Source organism: Acomys russatus, chromosome 2 (genome assembly GCF_903995435.1).
Source record: "Acomys russatus chromosome 2, mAcoRus1.1, whole genome shotgun sequence".
In the NCBI taxonomy this organism is placed as follows: Eukaryota; Metazoa; Chordata; class Mammalia; order Rodentia; family Muridae; genus Acomys; species Acomys russatus.
Genome location: NC_067138.1, coordinates 47,279,743 through 47,294,279, shown reverse-complemented (window position 1 = coordinate 47,294,279; position 14,537 = coordinate 47,279,743). Strand labels below are relative to the sequence as shown.

Below are 14,537 nucleotides of genomic sequence, written 5' to 3'. Positions count from 1 at the left end.
AAAACTACAAGGACACTGAAAAAGGGTAATTATGGTACGTTATTGGGAAGTTCCATCTTTTCATATTATTAATTGTCTAACAGACAGAGATAAGTTGATGTTCCACAGAGAGGGGCAGGAACCCAAGAGGTTGAGACAGAAAAGCTATAAGGTGTTTTGTTTCGTCATCTTGACACAAGCTAGATTACCTGAGAAGAGGGAACTTCCATTGAGAAAATACCTCCAGAAGCATGGCCTGTAGGTTAAGTCTGTTGGGTGCTGTCCTACTTAGTGGTTGATGTGGGAGACACTAGTCCATTCTGGGCAGTGCCACCCCTGGGCTAGGACTCTGGGATTCTTAAAACTTTGGAATGTGTTTTAAATTGAGATATTATATTAATATGGGATAATATTAATATGGAATAATTTTAAAGGATTTTATTTAATTTCAATTTTTTTTTACTTTTACATATATATTTGTATTATTACACATATATACAAGAAACTACATAGAACAAGAAGAACCACAACACAATTAGAAATTATATAAATGTTACATCCATAGTGTATTTGACTATTTGTATTTGGCAATCTTGGAGAAAACATCTTTCCTATCTTGGTGAGTCTAAAATTCTGAATGTAAATCAATAACTATCATATCTCATGTCTATCAACCTAAAAACTTCTATCTAGGCCTAAAAAATCTTAACCTCTAAACAACTAAGTTTAATTGTAAAACTAAACTATCTGGTCTGCAACGCTATCAGAGACTAGAGAAGGAATAAAATTAATTATCTGAATAAACAGATAGTGCTAGTTAGCAGCTTCCTAATTGAGAAAAATGACAGAAAGTTCGCTGCCTAGACAGTCATCAAAACGCTCTAATAATGTTGGAGCATCACCTACAGCCTTCTGGCCCACTATATCTGGCAGACATATTTGTGAAGCAGGAACTATTGAGGACTCGCTTACCCTGTCTTAGCAGAGTTTGGCCATTGAATCTGCCTGGGTTGTCCATTTTTAGGCAAAATTCTGTCTGTGGTAGAAATGAGGACATTTTACCCAGTGGCTTGTTTATCACATTTGAAGCCATCTCCATAAGACGGTTCTTTGATGCTCATCATCTTCACTGAGGTAGTCTGGGTGTTGCCAGGAGTTAACCTTATTGTCAGAAGATTAGAAAAAAAATCTTTAAATGTCATATTCTATAGATCTCTGAGGTTTCTGAAGACCTTATCTAACTATTCTACCTTATCTATATATAGAATCCTATCTATCTGTTAAACCTAGGATGTATATTCTTGTGATAAAAACAGACTAGTAATTGACATGACCATGAGTTGATCAGTTAACAATTAACTTGTATTACTTAATTATCCTAAACAGCCTGCAATAGTACCTTCAAAGTATTGGAAGTAAACCTTGTGTTATAATTGAGTTGTAAGAGTACACCACCTCCAATTAGAGTAGAAATATATTTAATGTATATGAAGAATAATCTTGACCAAATCAGCCGGAAGCAGCCTTAAAAAAAGAATGATACCCCATTTCCCTTAAGGGAATTGGGTAGGGTTTTGGTTATCTTCTTGGGAGATGGCTATTTATTTTCATTGGGAGTTGGTTATAAGTTATTATTGATCTTAGAGAAAACGAGGTTGGACTCAGGGATGTCTCTCTTTTCCTTTATTTTTCTTAGGTATGGAGATAGGGGTTGACAAGAAAGAAGGGGGGAATATAGAAATATATAGGGGTAACAGGACAAAAAGCACATTATTGAACCTATTCCTCAACCTAAGTCCTTAACTGTTACTCACAAACAAGGTTATTTTTAATTCATTGGTATAGAATTTTGTATATTGATGCAAAATAAGTTCAATTTTGGTATAGAATTCAAATTCAAGATTATTCTTCACACACATTAATATGAGATCTTACAGATGAACAAAAAAGGAAGTATTATCATTGAATAGTAGTACGTTTGTATGTCAAGTTGAAAAGGGGTCAGTTGTACTGCTTTGTTTGTTTTGTTTTTGTTTTTTCCTGTCAACTTGACACAAGCTGAAGTTATCTTACAAGAAGAACCATCTTTGAAAAAATATCTCCTTAAGACTGGTATGCAGGCAAGCCTATGGAATGTACTGGTCATAATTGCTTTGGTCATCTTTTAGCCAGCAACAGAAAAGTAACTAATACATCCAGTAAGAAAAATAATGATGCCTAAGGTGCCTCTTTCATGAATATGTGTTTTGAGCAATCCCTCTCCCCTCTTTTGATGTAGGTACTGGATGTAAGCAGAGAAGGCAAAGAAGAGGTGTTCTATGGGCCTACACTTCCCTTTGCTTCAAATGGAATAGCCGCATGTTTCCTTCCAGCTCCCTATTTCACATGCCCTAACCTTCAGACTCTTCAAGTGCCTCATCACAGGATCGGCACGATCTGAAAGGCCAGCACCCTAGACAGCATCACGAGGACACTGAATGAGAGCTTGATATCTGGATACAGGGCATGAACATCTTCAGTGCTCAATGCTTCCCTGTCCTGTATTGTGATAAATACTAGCAAAAAAAAAAAAAAAAAAAAAAGAGTAATTTTCTAAAACACGGTATTGTTTCATGGATCTTTAAAACACTCCTTGTAACCCTGTTCTAATCAGTGATGTCTGGGATCATATGACAGTGTTACTAAGGCACTTTTTACACATGGCATTAGTTTTCTCATATTCTTCCATACTTATGCCTTTACTACTTAAACATCAGCGTGTCATTTTTCAAACTTAACATTCTGCAGCTCTGCTCAGAAGAGGTGCAGCAGGATGACATCATATGCTTTAAGTGCCATATTTTATTCAAGGTGATAGGAGTAACAGACTTGGAAAAATTTCCAACCTTGGTTACTCTGACCTTGTATCACAAGTTTATAGGGCTTAGGTTTCTCACCCTTGAAAGACGATAATTACTAATTTCCGCATTAACTTAAAAAATGTTGTGAAGATTATGCAAATGTTAAGAACTTTGCCTAAGAAAAATGTTACTCAAATTCTACATTTTTCTGTCTTTAGGGCCCTATTACTGAACCCACATTACGTTCAAGTATATAAATTTCAAGATGGAATATTGAAAAGGTCCTGTGGGATGAGTCTGAGAGCATGAGAAAGACAATGTACCTTTCCTAAGTAGGAACACCAAAGATCCCTAAACTTGTACATTCTTTCCTCCTCCTCCTCCTCCTCCTCCTCCTCCTCCTCCTCCTCCTCCTCCTCCGCCTCCTCCTCCTCCTCTGGTTTTCCAAGACAAGGTTTCTCTGTGTACTGTGTAGCCTTGGCTGTCCTGGACTCCCTTTGTAGACCAGGCTGGCCTTGAACTCACAGAGATCCCCTGAGTACTGGGATTACAGGCATGTGCCACCTTGCCCGGCTCAACTTCTACAGATTCTTGCCTCAAAGAATTTCCTTAAATGGCTCGTCTAAAGTTTAAAAAAAAAAAAATTTTAGCTGTACTAATCACGGCACTGTAGAAGGCTGTGACATAAGACTGAACTGAAAGCCAGCAGTTCTAATAGACATTTTCCAAGTTGTTAAAGGCTATGTCAATCTTGAGTACTTGTGGGACTCTCTACCACTGCCAATACATTTTTTATTACTACCAGTTTTAATAATGCATAATTCTTTTTCAGTCTAGATTTCTGGGTTTGCTTTATCTCTCACTAAAAATAAATCATCTTAATAATCACATTTAACATAAATTCAACATTTGTTTTTCTAATCTTGCCAAGACTTAAGGTCATTGTTATTAAAGGCTGTTTTCTCTCAGCTGCGTAGTCATTTGCTTATGTCATGAAAATTAACTTTTTATTATCATAAATAAATGAAAAAATAATCCTTTTCTTTTTGTTCAGGGTGGTCTACAACTGGCTATATAGCTATACTGGCATCCAATTCACGATCTTCCCATATAAAACAATCTTTTTACCTTAACAAATTCACTAATTTTATGCACTGCTGTATGATACCTAATGCACTGTTCTAACGATATAATGATCTATGGTTACTGGGGTTAAAGGACAGGAAGTGACAGAAAGGGGAAGGAGGAAAGGTTAGAAACAAAACAAAACAAACAAACAAACAAATAAAAAACCCAGGAGTTTGGACAGGAACAAGGACCCTGTGGACAGTGTGAGCAGCAACAGCTGATGCAGGTAAATGGTGAGGACATTTTTAAAGGGTGCCTATGAGCCTTCAGAAATAAACTGAAAAATTCTGTCAGGAAAGGGCATTCCAGCCTCTCTGATTTGTTTCAACATAGATCTAAAGAAGTGTTCTAGACTTACTGAACTTTCTACTTGATGTATGGATTTTCTCTCTACTGTTTATGTTCCCAGGTTCTATACCCACTGACTTAAAGGGAATGGCTTCAAAAGAAGCTCGCCTGGCTGATAACAGAGAGGAAACATGAGATAACCTTAGACTCTTTCCATATTCATTTTTGACCATTCACTTAAGCCGGCATAAATTACCAATTTCTCGTTGGCACACTTTCTGCAGAGTTTGGACATATTCTTCATATGTATAATCAAAGAACAGCATCAAAAGCATCATACTCTTTTACTAAAAGAGAAAAGATTGCACAATTGAATCCCTTCTTCAAAATCATCTGCCATGAATGATGATCTCTGAGCTTTTCAGCTATGTACCCACCTACTGTTTAAGTGTAGTATGCTATAGAGATTTATCCCCTATCTTCAGTCTCTAGAATTAAAGACTATACTTTACTTTCCATATAAGACCATAAGACAGTTAAGCATTTAAACATCAAATGAGAGTTCTATTTTTAAAAACGAAACAAGAAGTTTCCACAACCATTATGCTTTGAGAGGAAACACTAGCAAAGACCCGGCTCTCTATCTACAATGTAAGATGCACAACCCACCCTAATCTTTAAAAATAAAATGACAACAAAATTACAAATGTGTCACTATTTTGTACCTTCTCCTTGTTTTCCTTACACCTGATGTACATGTGTAGTATCCCCTTCAGCTATTGTAAAAGTTGAAACCTTCAACTGTTTTTACACAAAGTATAAGTCCCATAGGAACAAGACAGATACTGTTTCTCTAGGCAACATGGCTCATCTTTATTTTCATTGTATAATCACTGGCACAATAGAAGTTAAATGCATACATGAAATTTTATATACCTATCTCACCTTTATTATATGCAAAAGCCTAAAAATTACATATAAAATTATACCTATAACATGTAACTGGGTAACTATCAGCACAACTATGTTCTAAGTCAGGATGGGGAAGCAGCTCAGGGTGGAGTGCATGCCTTGCCTACAGGAAGCCTTGCCTTCCATCCCCAGTACTGCATTGAACTGGCTGTGGTGGTTCATGCTTGGAATCCTACTATGCTTGGAAAGTCTTGGCTACCAAGACAGCTCAAGGAAGCCAGGCTGAAACAGAGTTCTGACCCTGTCTTTTATAAATATATAAATAATAAAGCTGGTAAATTGTAATCAAGTGGTACAGAATTGGGTAATCTCATCAAACAGATGAACAAAGTGAAAACACAACTTTCATATCTAAACAAATATAGAAAAGAATATGCTATTTTTCTAGAATCCTGGACTGATTGTATTAACCAAATCACATTGTTTTTATTGGCATTTTGTGCTTTTGCTTGACTAGGCAATACATTTAACTCTAAGAAGGCTAGGCATATGGTTTTGTTCTAGGCAGAAAAGATGTAAGACTTAGAACATAATTCCTCAAAGGTTTCCCAAAATGCAGAAACATTATCAATTTTTATATAAAATCTTAACTGTCAAAGACTATAAGAACTGAGTGTGAGTGCTGTGATGATGCATACCTGTCATTCCATTATTCCAGCACTTGGTGGGAGGCTGAGGCAGGAGAATTGTATATTTAAGGCTGGCCTGTAATACATAGGACCCCCCCAAAAGAAAAACAAAAAACAAAACAAAAAAACCCAAGACCAAAAAAAAAAAAAGACATTTTGTGACAATACATGGAAATAAGTCCATATATTATTTAAGAACAGAATCTTTTATTTTTTACATATACATTTATATTATTACACATATATACAATAAACTACCTATAGCAAGAAGAACCATGACACAATCAGGAATTATATAAATGCTACATTCTTAGCGTATTGGCTATTTGTATTTGAGAGCCTTGAAGAATACATCTTTTCTATCTTGGCGTGTTTAAAATTCTGGGTGTAAATCAATCTCCATCACATCTTGTCATTATCAACATAGAAAACCTATCTAGATCTAAAAACATCTTAACCCCTAAACAACTAAGCTTCCTTATAAAAGCAAGAAAGGCCAGTGAGACGGTAAAGGTGGCATCACCAAGCTTGACGACCTGCATTAGAGCTCAGGACCCACATGGTGGAAGAAGAGAACGGACTCTTCCAAGTTGTTCTCTGACCTAAACACACATACACACATGCATGCACACACAAATAAACATATACAAAAAAAGTACAAGAAATCTCTATTTTAAAAAGTGAAGGCAATATAGAACACACCTATAATCCTACCACTGGGGTGCCAGAGGCAAGAGGATTTTGAATTTGAGTCTGGCCTGAGCTACATGGTGAAAGAATTCAATGAGCCCCCATTTCAACAAAACCATATCACCAAGAAACCACCAACCAAAATCCCACCAAGCTTGTGAAAGGTATAGTAGAAGCTACAAGATAATACAAATCAAGTAGTCTAAGACATAAAAACATTTTAAAAAATAAATACTGAGACAGAAAATGCAGTCATTCATCATTTAATGGTTGAGATGTATTCTGAGAAATGCATCCTTAGGCAAAATCAGTGTACTTACACAATAGGTGGTTGTCAGTCACCTCTTGTGGCCACTGGCTGCGATCTAGATATATGGTGCTGGTATAACAAGGCATATTGTTTTACAATGCGTTTTTCTGGGTATTTTTATACATTAGGAGTGCAATCTAAAACAGTAAGGGGGAATAAGTACGAAAACCTACAAGTCATCTGTCATGAAGTATTATGGACTATGCATAGTTTATATGCTATATTTACTTCTGTGTCTGGCAGGGCAGTGGGCTTACTTGTCGCAGCGTCATTATGTGTCAGATATGTTCTACTGTGATGTTACAATGACTGTGCATCTAGACTGGGAACCCTGTAGCTCTGCCAGAATCTCACAGGATTACTTTAATATGTGCATCCTATGACTAAAGAATATGCACCAAGTGATTTTACTTAAGAAAAAACTGATAGGAAAAGATATAGATGTTTAAAATTACAAAATCCTTCTATCTCAAATGAACTCAATAGTGCTTGATTTTTGCAGATGATCCTCCAAATTTTTCTTACTCATGGAAACCATCTAATTAGATGCTAATTAAATTGAAGTTTAAATCAAAACCAAATCTTAATGTCTAATAAAACATTTTCATCACTCTGTTGCCCTTCAATCATCTTTTATACCCATCCCATCTGGTGCTTTATGGATATTTGAGTGGAATGCTCACATATCCAGTATGTACACTTTTCTTCCTATTTAGCTTTTTAAGTTCCTAAAGAATGGACATTTATTAATTTTCAGCTTTATGAAAAGGGTGATACACCACACTGACCAGCTGAATGAACCTAAATGACGAATGAATAGTGTTCAGCGAAAGCAGGGGCGCTTGGAGAAAAGAAATGTGAAAGAAATTGTCCTTTTCCTGGCTGTCTGAATTCTATTTTTACTGCTATGATAAACACCATAACCAAAACCAACTTGGGAGGAAAGGGCTTACTTCAGTTTATAGTTGTAGCCCATTATTAAGGGAAGGGCAGAAACCTGCAAGTGAATGTGGGAACTGAAGCAGAGGAGCACTGCCTACTTGCCTGCACAGCTTGCTTTTTTATACTACCCTGAACCACCTATGAAGAGGTGGCATGGTTCCCAGTGGGCTGGGCCCTTCTCTATCAATTAGTAGTAGTAGTAGTAATGTTAAAATAATAATAATAATAATAATAATAATAATAATAATAATAATAATAATAATAATAATAATAATAAAGCATTGCAGACTTGCCTACAAGCAATATGATGGAGGCATTTGCTCAATCATTTTCCTCTTTCAAAATAACTCTGACTTGCATCAAGTCAGACAATCAGAACATTGGCTATTGTAAACAGGGCAGCAGGGAACATGGCTGAGCAACTATCTCTGTAGTAGGACAGAGTCGTTTCAGTGTATGCTCAGGGTGGTATAACTGGGTTTTATCATAGTCCTATTTTTAGCTTTTTAAGAAGGTCTACTGATTTCTATTGTGTGACTGTCTCAGTTTGTACTCCATGGTGATTTGAATGAAATCGGTCCGCATAGGCCTAAAGGGAGTGGCACTATTAGGAGATATGGCTTTGTGGGAGGAAGAGTGTTGCTGGGGATGGGGCTATGAGGTCCCAAATATTCAAGCAAGGCCCAGTGTCTCTTTTCTTGCTGCCTGCTGATCTGGGTGTAGATCTCTTAGCTACTTCTCTAGGACCAAGTTAGCCTGTGTGCTGCCAAGCTTCCCACCATGATGATAATGGACTAAACCTCTGAACCAGCCCAAATTAAATATTTTCCTTCATAAGAATTGCTTGCGCTATAGGTTTTTCAATTGGGGAGAGGCTCATGTCATGGTATCTCTTCACAGCAATAGAAATCCTAAGACACACTCTTTTTTTTTTCTAAGACACTCTCTTAACAGTGATTAAGTCTTTCCTTTCTCCCACATCCTAGCCAGCATTTGCTTTCTTAATAATTGTCCTTTTGATTGGATTAACATGAAATCTCAAAGTAGCTTTAATTTACATTTCCCTGATTGCTAAGGATGTTGTAGGCTTTAAAAAGTTATCTCTCAGCAATATATATATATATATATATATATATATATATATATATATATATATATATATATATATATATATATGCAAAGGAGGCATTAATGAAACATTCTGGAATGACCTGTCCAACAGCCTCGGTCAAGGTTTCCTCCAAAGATGCTCAGGGCTAAAAGATATTTTTCATTTGTATGTTTGTGACGACAAGCGTGTTTGCCACATGTGCTGTGCAGGCATTTGTAGAGGCCAAAAAAGGGGCCTCACTTCCTGAAGCTGGAGGTACAGCTTATAGTAAAGAGTCCTGATATGGGTACGTGGAACTGAATGTGCATCCTTTGGAAGAGCAGCAAGGACTCTTGGTCTTTCCCTTTCTTAGTCAGCCTTCTCTTTTTAGTTATTTTTGAGAACTTCATGTGTGAGTACTGTATTTGCAGCATTTCTTCATTTTTTATCACCAACACCTCCCATGTCACCTCAACTCCTTAAATTCATGACCTCTGCTCTCCTCTCTCCACACCCACACAACAAAAAAAGGCAGTGTCGTGACCTGAGTTAGACTGCTGAGACACCAAAACAATACAGATTTTTGCCTTTGGTTGCCTCGTGGAACTTGAAGGTAAAACTCTAATGTGAAAAACACTGCACACTTTCATCACAGGGCTTGGAGAAACAAGTGGATACTGTCCTGGAAAGTTCCTCCCCAATGGCTATGTTTCATAGTGCTGGAAGATGCTATGCAGGCTGCTGGTAGAGAAGTGTGTCAACAGTTCTATCCAATGTGAACTGTGATAACTACAATCATGACCAGTCTGACAAGACAGACCAAGTAGGCAACAGTGGTAATTATGGCGTTAACCAATAGCTGTGCTGGATTTAAATGAGACAACTCATGTCTAGTACTATAAACCTGGCCAGGAACCCTTGGCTGGAGGGGTCACAGACACTAGAAGAGAACCTTCTACCATTTTAATTAACTGATACAGTATCCAACTGTCTTCTAAGTACCTACCCATACACTCATAGAATGCTGTTCTCAGCCCTCATCCAAGAAACATCTGTTTGCAACGAATTTCAACAGATCAAAAGGTAGAGAATAAGTGACCCTGGAAAGCCTTTCTGCATGAAGTACACCTATAACACAAACCCTGCACTCAAGGTACAGAGAACATTGCTAGGAGAGAGCAGAATTTAGGAGCTGGAGGTCCAGAGGACTGCCTTGAGGTAAGTGTCTTTCAGACATAATAGGAATGGCGTATCTATGACTTTGCAACAGTGTTGTTGTCTATACAATAAGATAGTCTACATTTCAGCATGCATGTGGAAAGGCTCATAAGACACACCTCCAGCTGAAGAGCTATAGGTAGTTGACGGTTACTCAGGGAGTCAATTTTGTTCAGTGACATGATCAGTGGTAGGTTGCCAATGCTCTAGTGGTTAGCCATATACCCATGTGAATGTGGATATCATTAGTTAAAGTCAGTAGGATTGACAAATATAAACTGAGGACATAGATTTGAGGGGATGTTTTAAAGGGGAACCTGGGAAGAGTTGGAAGAAGAATGAAGGATAGATATGATAAAAATGTATTGTAGTCATGTATGAAAATCTCAAAGAATAAAATAAACAATGAGAAATGGTCCAGTTAGGTGACATAAAATGGTCAAGCTGACATCTAGTGAAGCAGAAGAGGAGGAAGTTACTGGAGGTGCTGCAGCAGAGCAACAATGAAAGGAGTTAGTACTTCAGGAACACTCCTTTCAGAACTGCTTGTAGGACACACTGTGGGAACAAAGACCAGAGATAAGAAAACAGCTTTCCAGGCCTGAGAGGGGAAAAAAAGTTTAAATGCAAATGATTGTAAAAGGGGCAATGGTGCATTCAAGTGTCTATTGGTTATTACAAGTAGGGGAAAATAAAGGGTCTACGATGATTCTGAGGCTTCATGGCTGTTATCTAGGGAAAAGTGTTCTCTTATGTAGAAAATGAATACAGGTGACATGGGCAGCTTGTTATGTTGCCCTAAGATTTCAAAGCACTGAACAAAAGAGGTTGAGGGAAAAAATAGCACTACTAATAGATTTAAGAGACATGGTAGTGGTTCACGCCTTCAATCCCAGCACTTGGGAGGCAGAAGCAGGTGGATCTCTGAGTTTGAGGCCAGTCTGGTAGACAGAAAAATTTCCAGCACAGCCAGGGCTACACAGAGAAACCCTGTGTCAGGGAGGGAGGGAGGGAGGGGGAAAGAGTTATGAGCCTTTGGGATCCGCCAAGACAAATTAAGGGCACACCTTACCACTAGGGTCAGCAAAAGAAGACCCTGAAGATGTGTTATTCTCATAGAACAAAAGTAAAAACCATTATCCAAATTTCTTCAGTTGAATTGAGCAAGATTTTTTGTCACTATAGAGCTGGCTGTCTTGCTAAAGTAGGGTTTGGAAGAACAGCATTAAACAAAGGAGAAAGTGGGGTTTATATAGCCCCAAAGCTGTAAGGGTAGGAGTTTTTCAAGGGTTGGGGGATTTTTGGTTATGTCGAAACTTGGCTTAACATCTCAAAATTATTAGGTTTAACATCTTATCAGGGTGGAGATCAAGGTATATAGGATTTGGAACATGTCCAATTCCAGAAAATGGCTTAAGACATGGTCAAAATTGAGGGGTTTTGTTGTTTGATTGTTGTCTATTTTGTTTTTCAAGACAGGGTTTCTCTGTGTAGCCTTGGCTGTCCTGGACTCACCTTGTAGACCAAGCTAGCCTCAAACTCCTGTCATCCACCTGCCTCTGCCTCCCAGAGTTTTGGGATTAAAGGGGTGTAACATCACACCTGGCCCCCACATTTGAGTTTTACAGAAAACATGAATGAACTTACTTTGACCTTGTAATAAAATGGCTTCTGATGGAGTCAGGCTGGTCCATCAGATGCTCTCAAGATACAATGTATATAAAAAGAGAAAGCACCCTTGAAGAGGAATGGAGAAGAAAAGAAAATTCAAATATTGTACAGGCCAAAGACCATGAGAAATAAGAACACATTTGGATGCAACTCGAAGAGAATGGCTTCCTCCAATCGTGGAGGAAGCAGCTTCAATGCAAACAGGCTGTGTCTTAGTTACCGCTCTATTGCTTAAGGAGACACCATGACCAAGAAAACTTATGAAATAACACATTTAACTGGGGGCTTGCTTACAGTTTTAGAGGCTTAGTCCATGACCATCACAGTGGGGAGTGTGAGGTGGGCAAAGAGTGCAAAAGACTGGGTCTGGCCTGGGCTTTTGAAACCTCAAAGCCCACTCCCAAGTGACACATCTCCTCCAACAAGTCCACACCCCCTAATCCTTCCCAAAGAGTTCCACTAACTAGAGACCAAGCACTCAGACACAGAAACCTATGGGGGCCATTCTCATTCAAACCACCACAATCCTTAAGAAAGCAGGTATCAAGTAAAGAGCAAGAATGTAAGGAGTCATGTGTACAGTGGCAAGGTCAGTGATAAGTTTGTAGAGAAGGGAATAATTAAGAAAAGTGTTATCTTAAAGGGACGTAAATCCATATAAATAAGGTGTATCCTCAGCAGGGGAAGAAAAATACCTTGAAACACACAAACTCAACTTCTTCTCCAGGAATCCCATCTTATCCCTGGCCTCCTGTGTGTTCATGCTTTCAGGCCTTGCTTTTACTCGAAATCACATGCCTGTGGGGTAAGTACTTTACCTGTGGAGACAATACTTGCTACTTATTTTCAAGAACTAATCTTAATTATGTGTGTAACTAGGTAGCAGCTTCTCATGTCCCCTAAGTTTCAAACTATAAGCAACATGCTTTAAAACACATCTTCTTGCCTTTTCTCTCTGGTTTGAGATAGGTCTTTACTCAAGCTCACACTGGCTGTGAACTAGTGACAATTCTCCTGTGTCAGCCCTCCTCAGTTCTATAATTATAGGCATGAGCCAATAGAAAATGACCTTGAAGAAAAGGAGCTTGATCCCTCTTGCTCTCTCCCATGTGCCATGTTAAGTTATATTATGCTATTGGTATTTTATTATATATTTTGTGTGTGTGCTAGGGATTACACTCAGGTCCTCATACAAACCATTCTGGTATTGAGCTATATTCCCAACCCCTTTAATGGCCATTTTGAGTTGGCTTAAAGAAATCAGAACTCTTGTGCTACACAGATAGCTCGGTTCTTATAGGTGTGGCTCACAACCACTACCTGCTGAAGCATACAGTGCATAGACTAGTCACTGTTACAATGAAGGAAATGCCTTGCTATGCAATCTTTCATAGCCTTGACTCCATTTATTGGAATTAATGATATTTGATATGGGGAGAAAAATAGACCATTTGCCTATAAAAGTAACATATACATGTTCTTCTGAGTTAGGTTGAAGTGTTTTCTTAAAAAAGCAGCAATAAAGAATACAATCTCAAAAGGAAAACAAATTATTTCAAAGTTAAAACATGAAAAAAAAAACCCCACAATTTCGAAAAAAACCAAAAGAAACAACACAACAAAAAACGAGGCAACCCCCTGGAACCCCCCATTTACAACTGAAAGGCACACTTATGCTACTTCTCTGTTGCTGTGATAAACAACATGCCAAAGGCAACTTGAGAAAGGGACAGTTTATTTCAGCTTATGGTTCCAGAGGGATAAGTCCATGAAGTAATATAAATCTTCAAACTCCCAAAGCCTACCTCCTGTGACCTACTTCACCAACGCTCCATCTCCTAAACCTCCCAACTGGGGCACTGTCATACAAACCATCACACATACTTTCCTTTTATTGTAGTGAATAACATAGTAATCCTGTCTGTAAACTACACAACTCAGACATTTGACATACATCAGCTCATGGATTCCTGTAACACCGTGAAATTAATAAAAAGAAAAAGATTACTAAACTCTTTTTTGTCTGTGAAGAATGGTTAGGTAACTACCTGGTTTGAAACCTATGCAGGTTCTCAGTTGTATGACTGGGTGGAACTCTTTGTATTTAATGATGTGCACCATGGAAAGGAGTCAGGACAAGAAACCTGGAAGATGAAATGTGCATCCTCCATTAGACAGTTAACAAAGGAAAGAACAAAGCCTAGCATGTGAAGTGTGCAGCATCCATGAGATGGTAAGTTATAAAAGCAAGAAGACAGATCAGCTAACTTCTCAGATGTTACCAGAAGCCTTGAGATATTTTCAGAGTATTAATTATTTCTTTAAAGGCTCCATACTTCCTATTCCCTGATAAGCTTTTTAATGGCAATACTGGAAGATGAGTAGAGAAAAAAATTAGCAATCTATAGAATGTACAGCTAAGTACTACTGATATACTTTTAAAATTTTACAATTAATGGTATGCATTATCCTTCAGCCAGAATCAGTGTGATTCCTAAGCGTAAGCACACCTTACCTTACTACTTACAATTTTTGTAAAAATTTTACTCGCTAACTTTGTTTTATAATAAATAAAACAAATACACAGCCCCATATCCTGATATTCACTTTCCTTTAAATAGTAAAACAAAATAGAGCAGTAAAGTAATTGGGGATGGGGGCATGAACACAAAAAAAGTATAAGGATACAAAAGTTAAAAAACAAAATAATCACTAAGGAAGTCATCAGCAGGTGCTGGATAACACGTACCCACTCTCTCAGTCACTCACTCACACACACA

The 14,537-nt window shown here is 37.9% G+C and overlaps 1 protein-coding gene across 5 annotated transcripts in view; it reads left to right on the top strand.

The window, feature by feature from the left end:
- Nucleotides 1-2,543, top strand: part of Klhl32 (kelch like family member 32) — a 230,474-nt gene extending 227,931 nt beyond the window's left edge. For 4 of the 5 annotated variants that reach the window (XM_051160928.1, XM_051160908.1, XM_051160936.1 and 1 more), the window contains one exon: nucleotides 2,258-2,543. In XM_051160928.1, coding sequence (XP_051016885.1) covers nucleotides 2,258-2,419 — 162 coding nt within the window. In that variant the 3' untranslated portion in view covers nucleotides 2,420-2,543. Of the gene's footprint in view, nucleotides 1-481; nucleotides 750-2,257 lie in introns of those variants that run through there. The other variant, XM_051160918.1, reaches the window with a different exon arrangement.
- The last annotated feature ends 11,994 nt before the right edge of the window (nucleotides 2,544-14,537 follow it).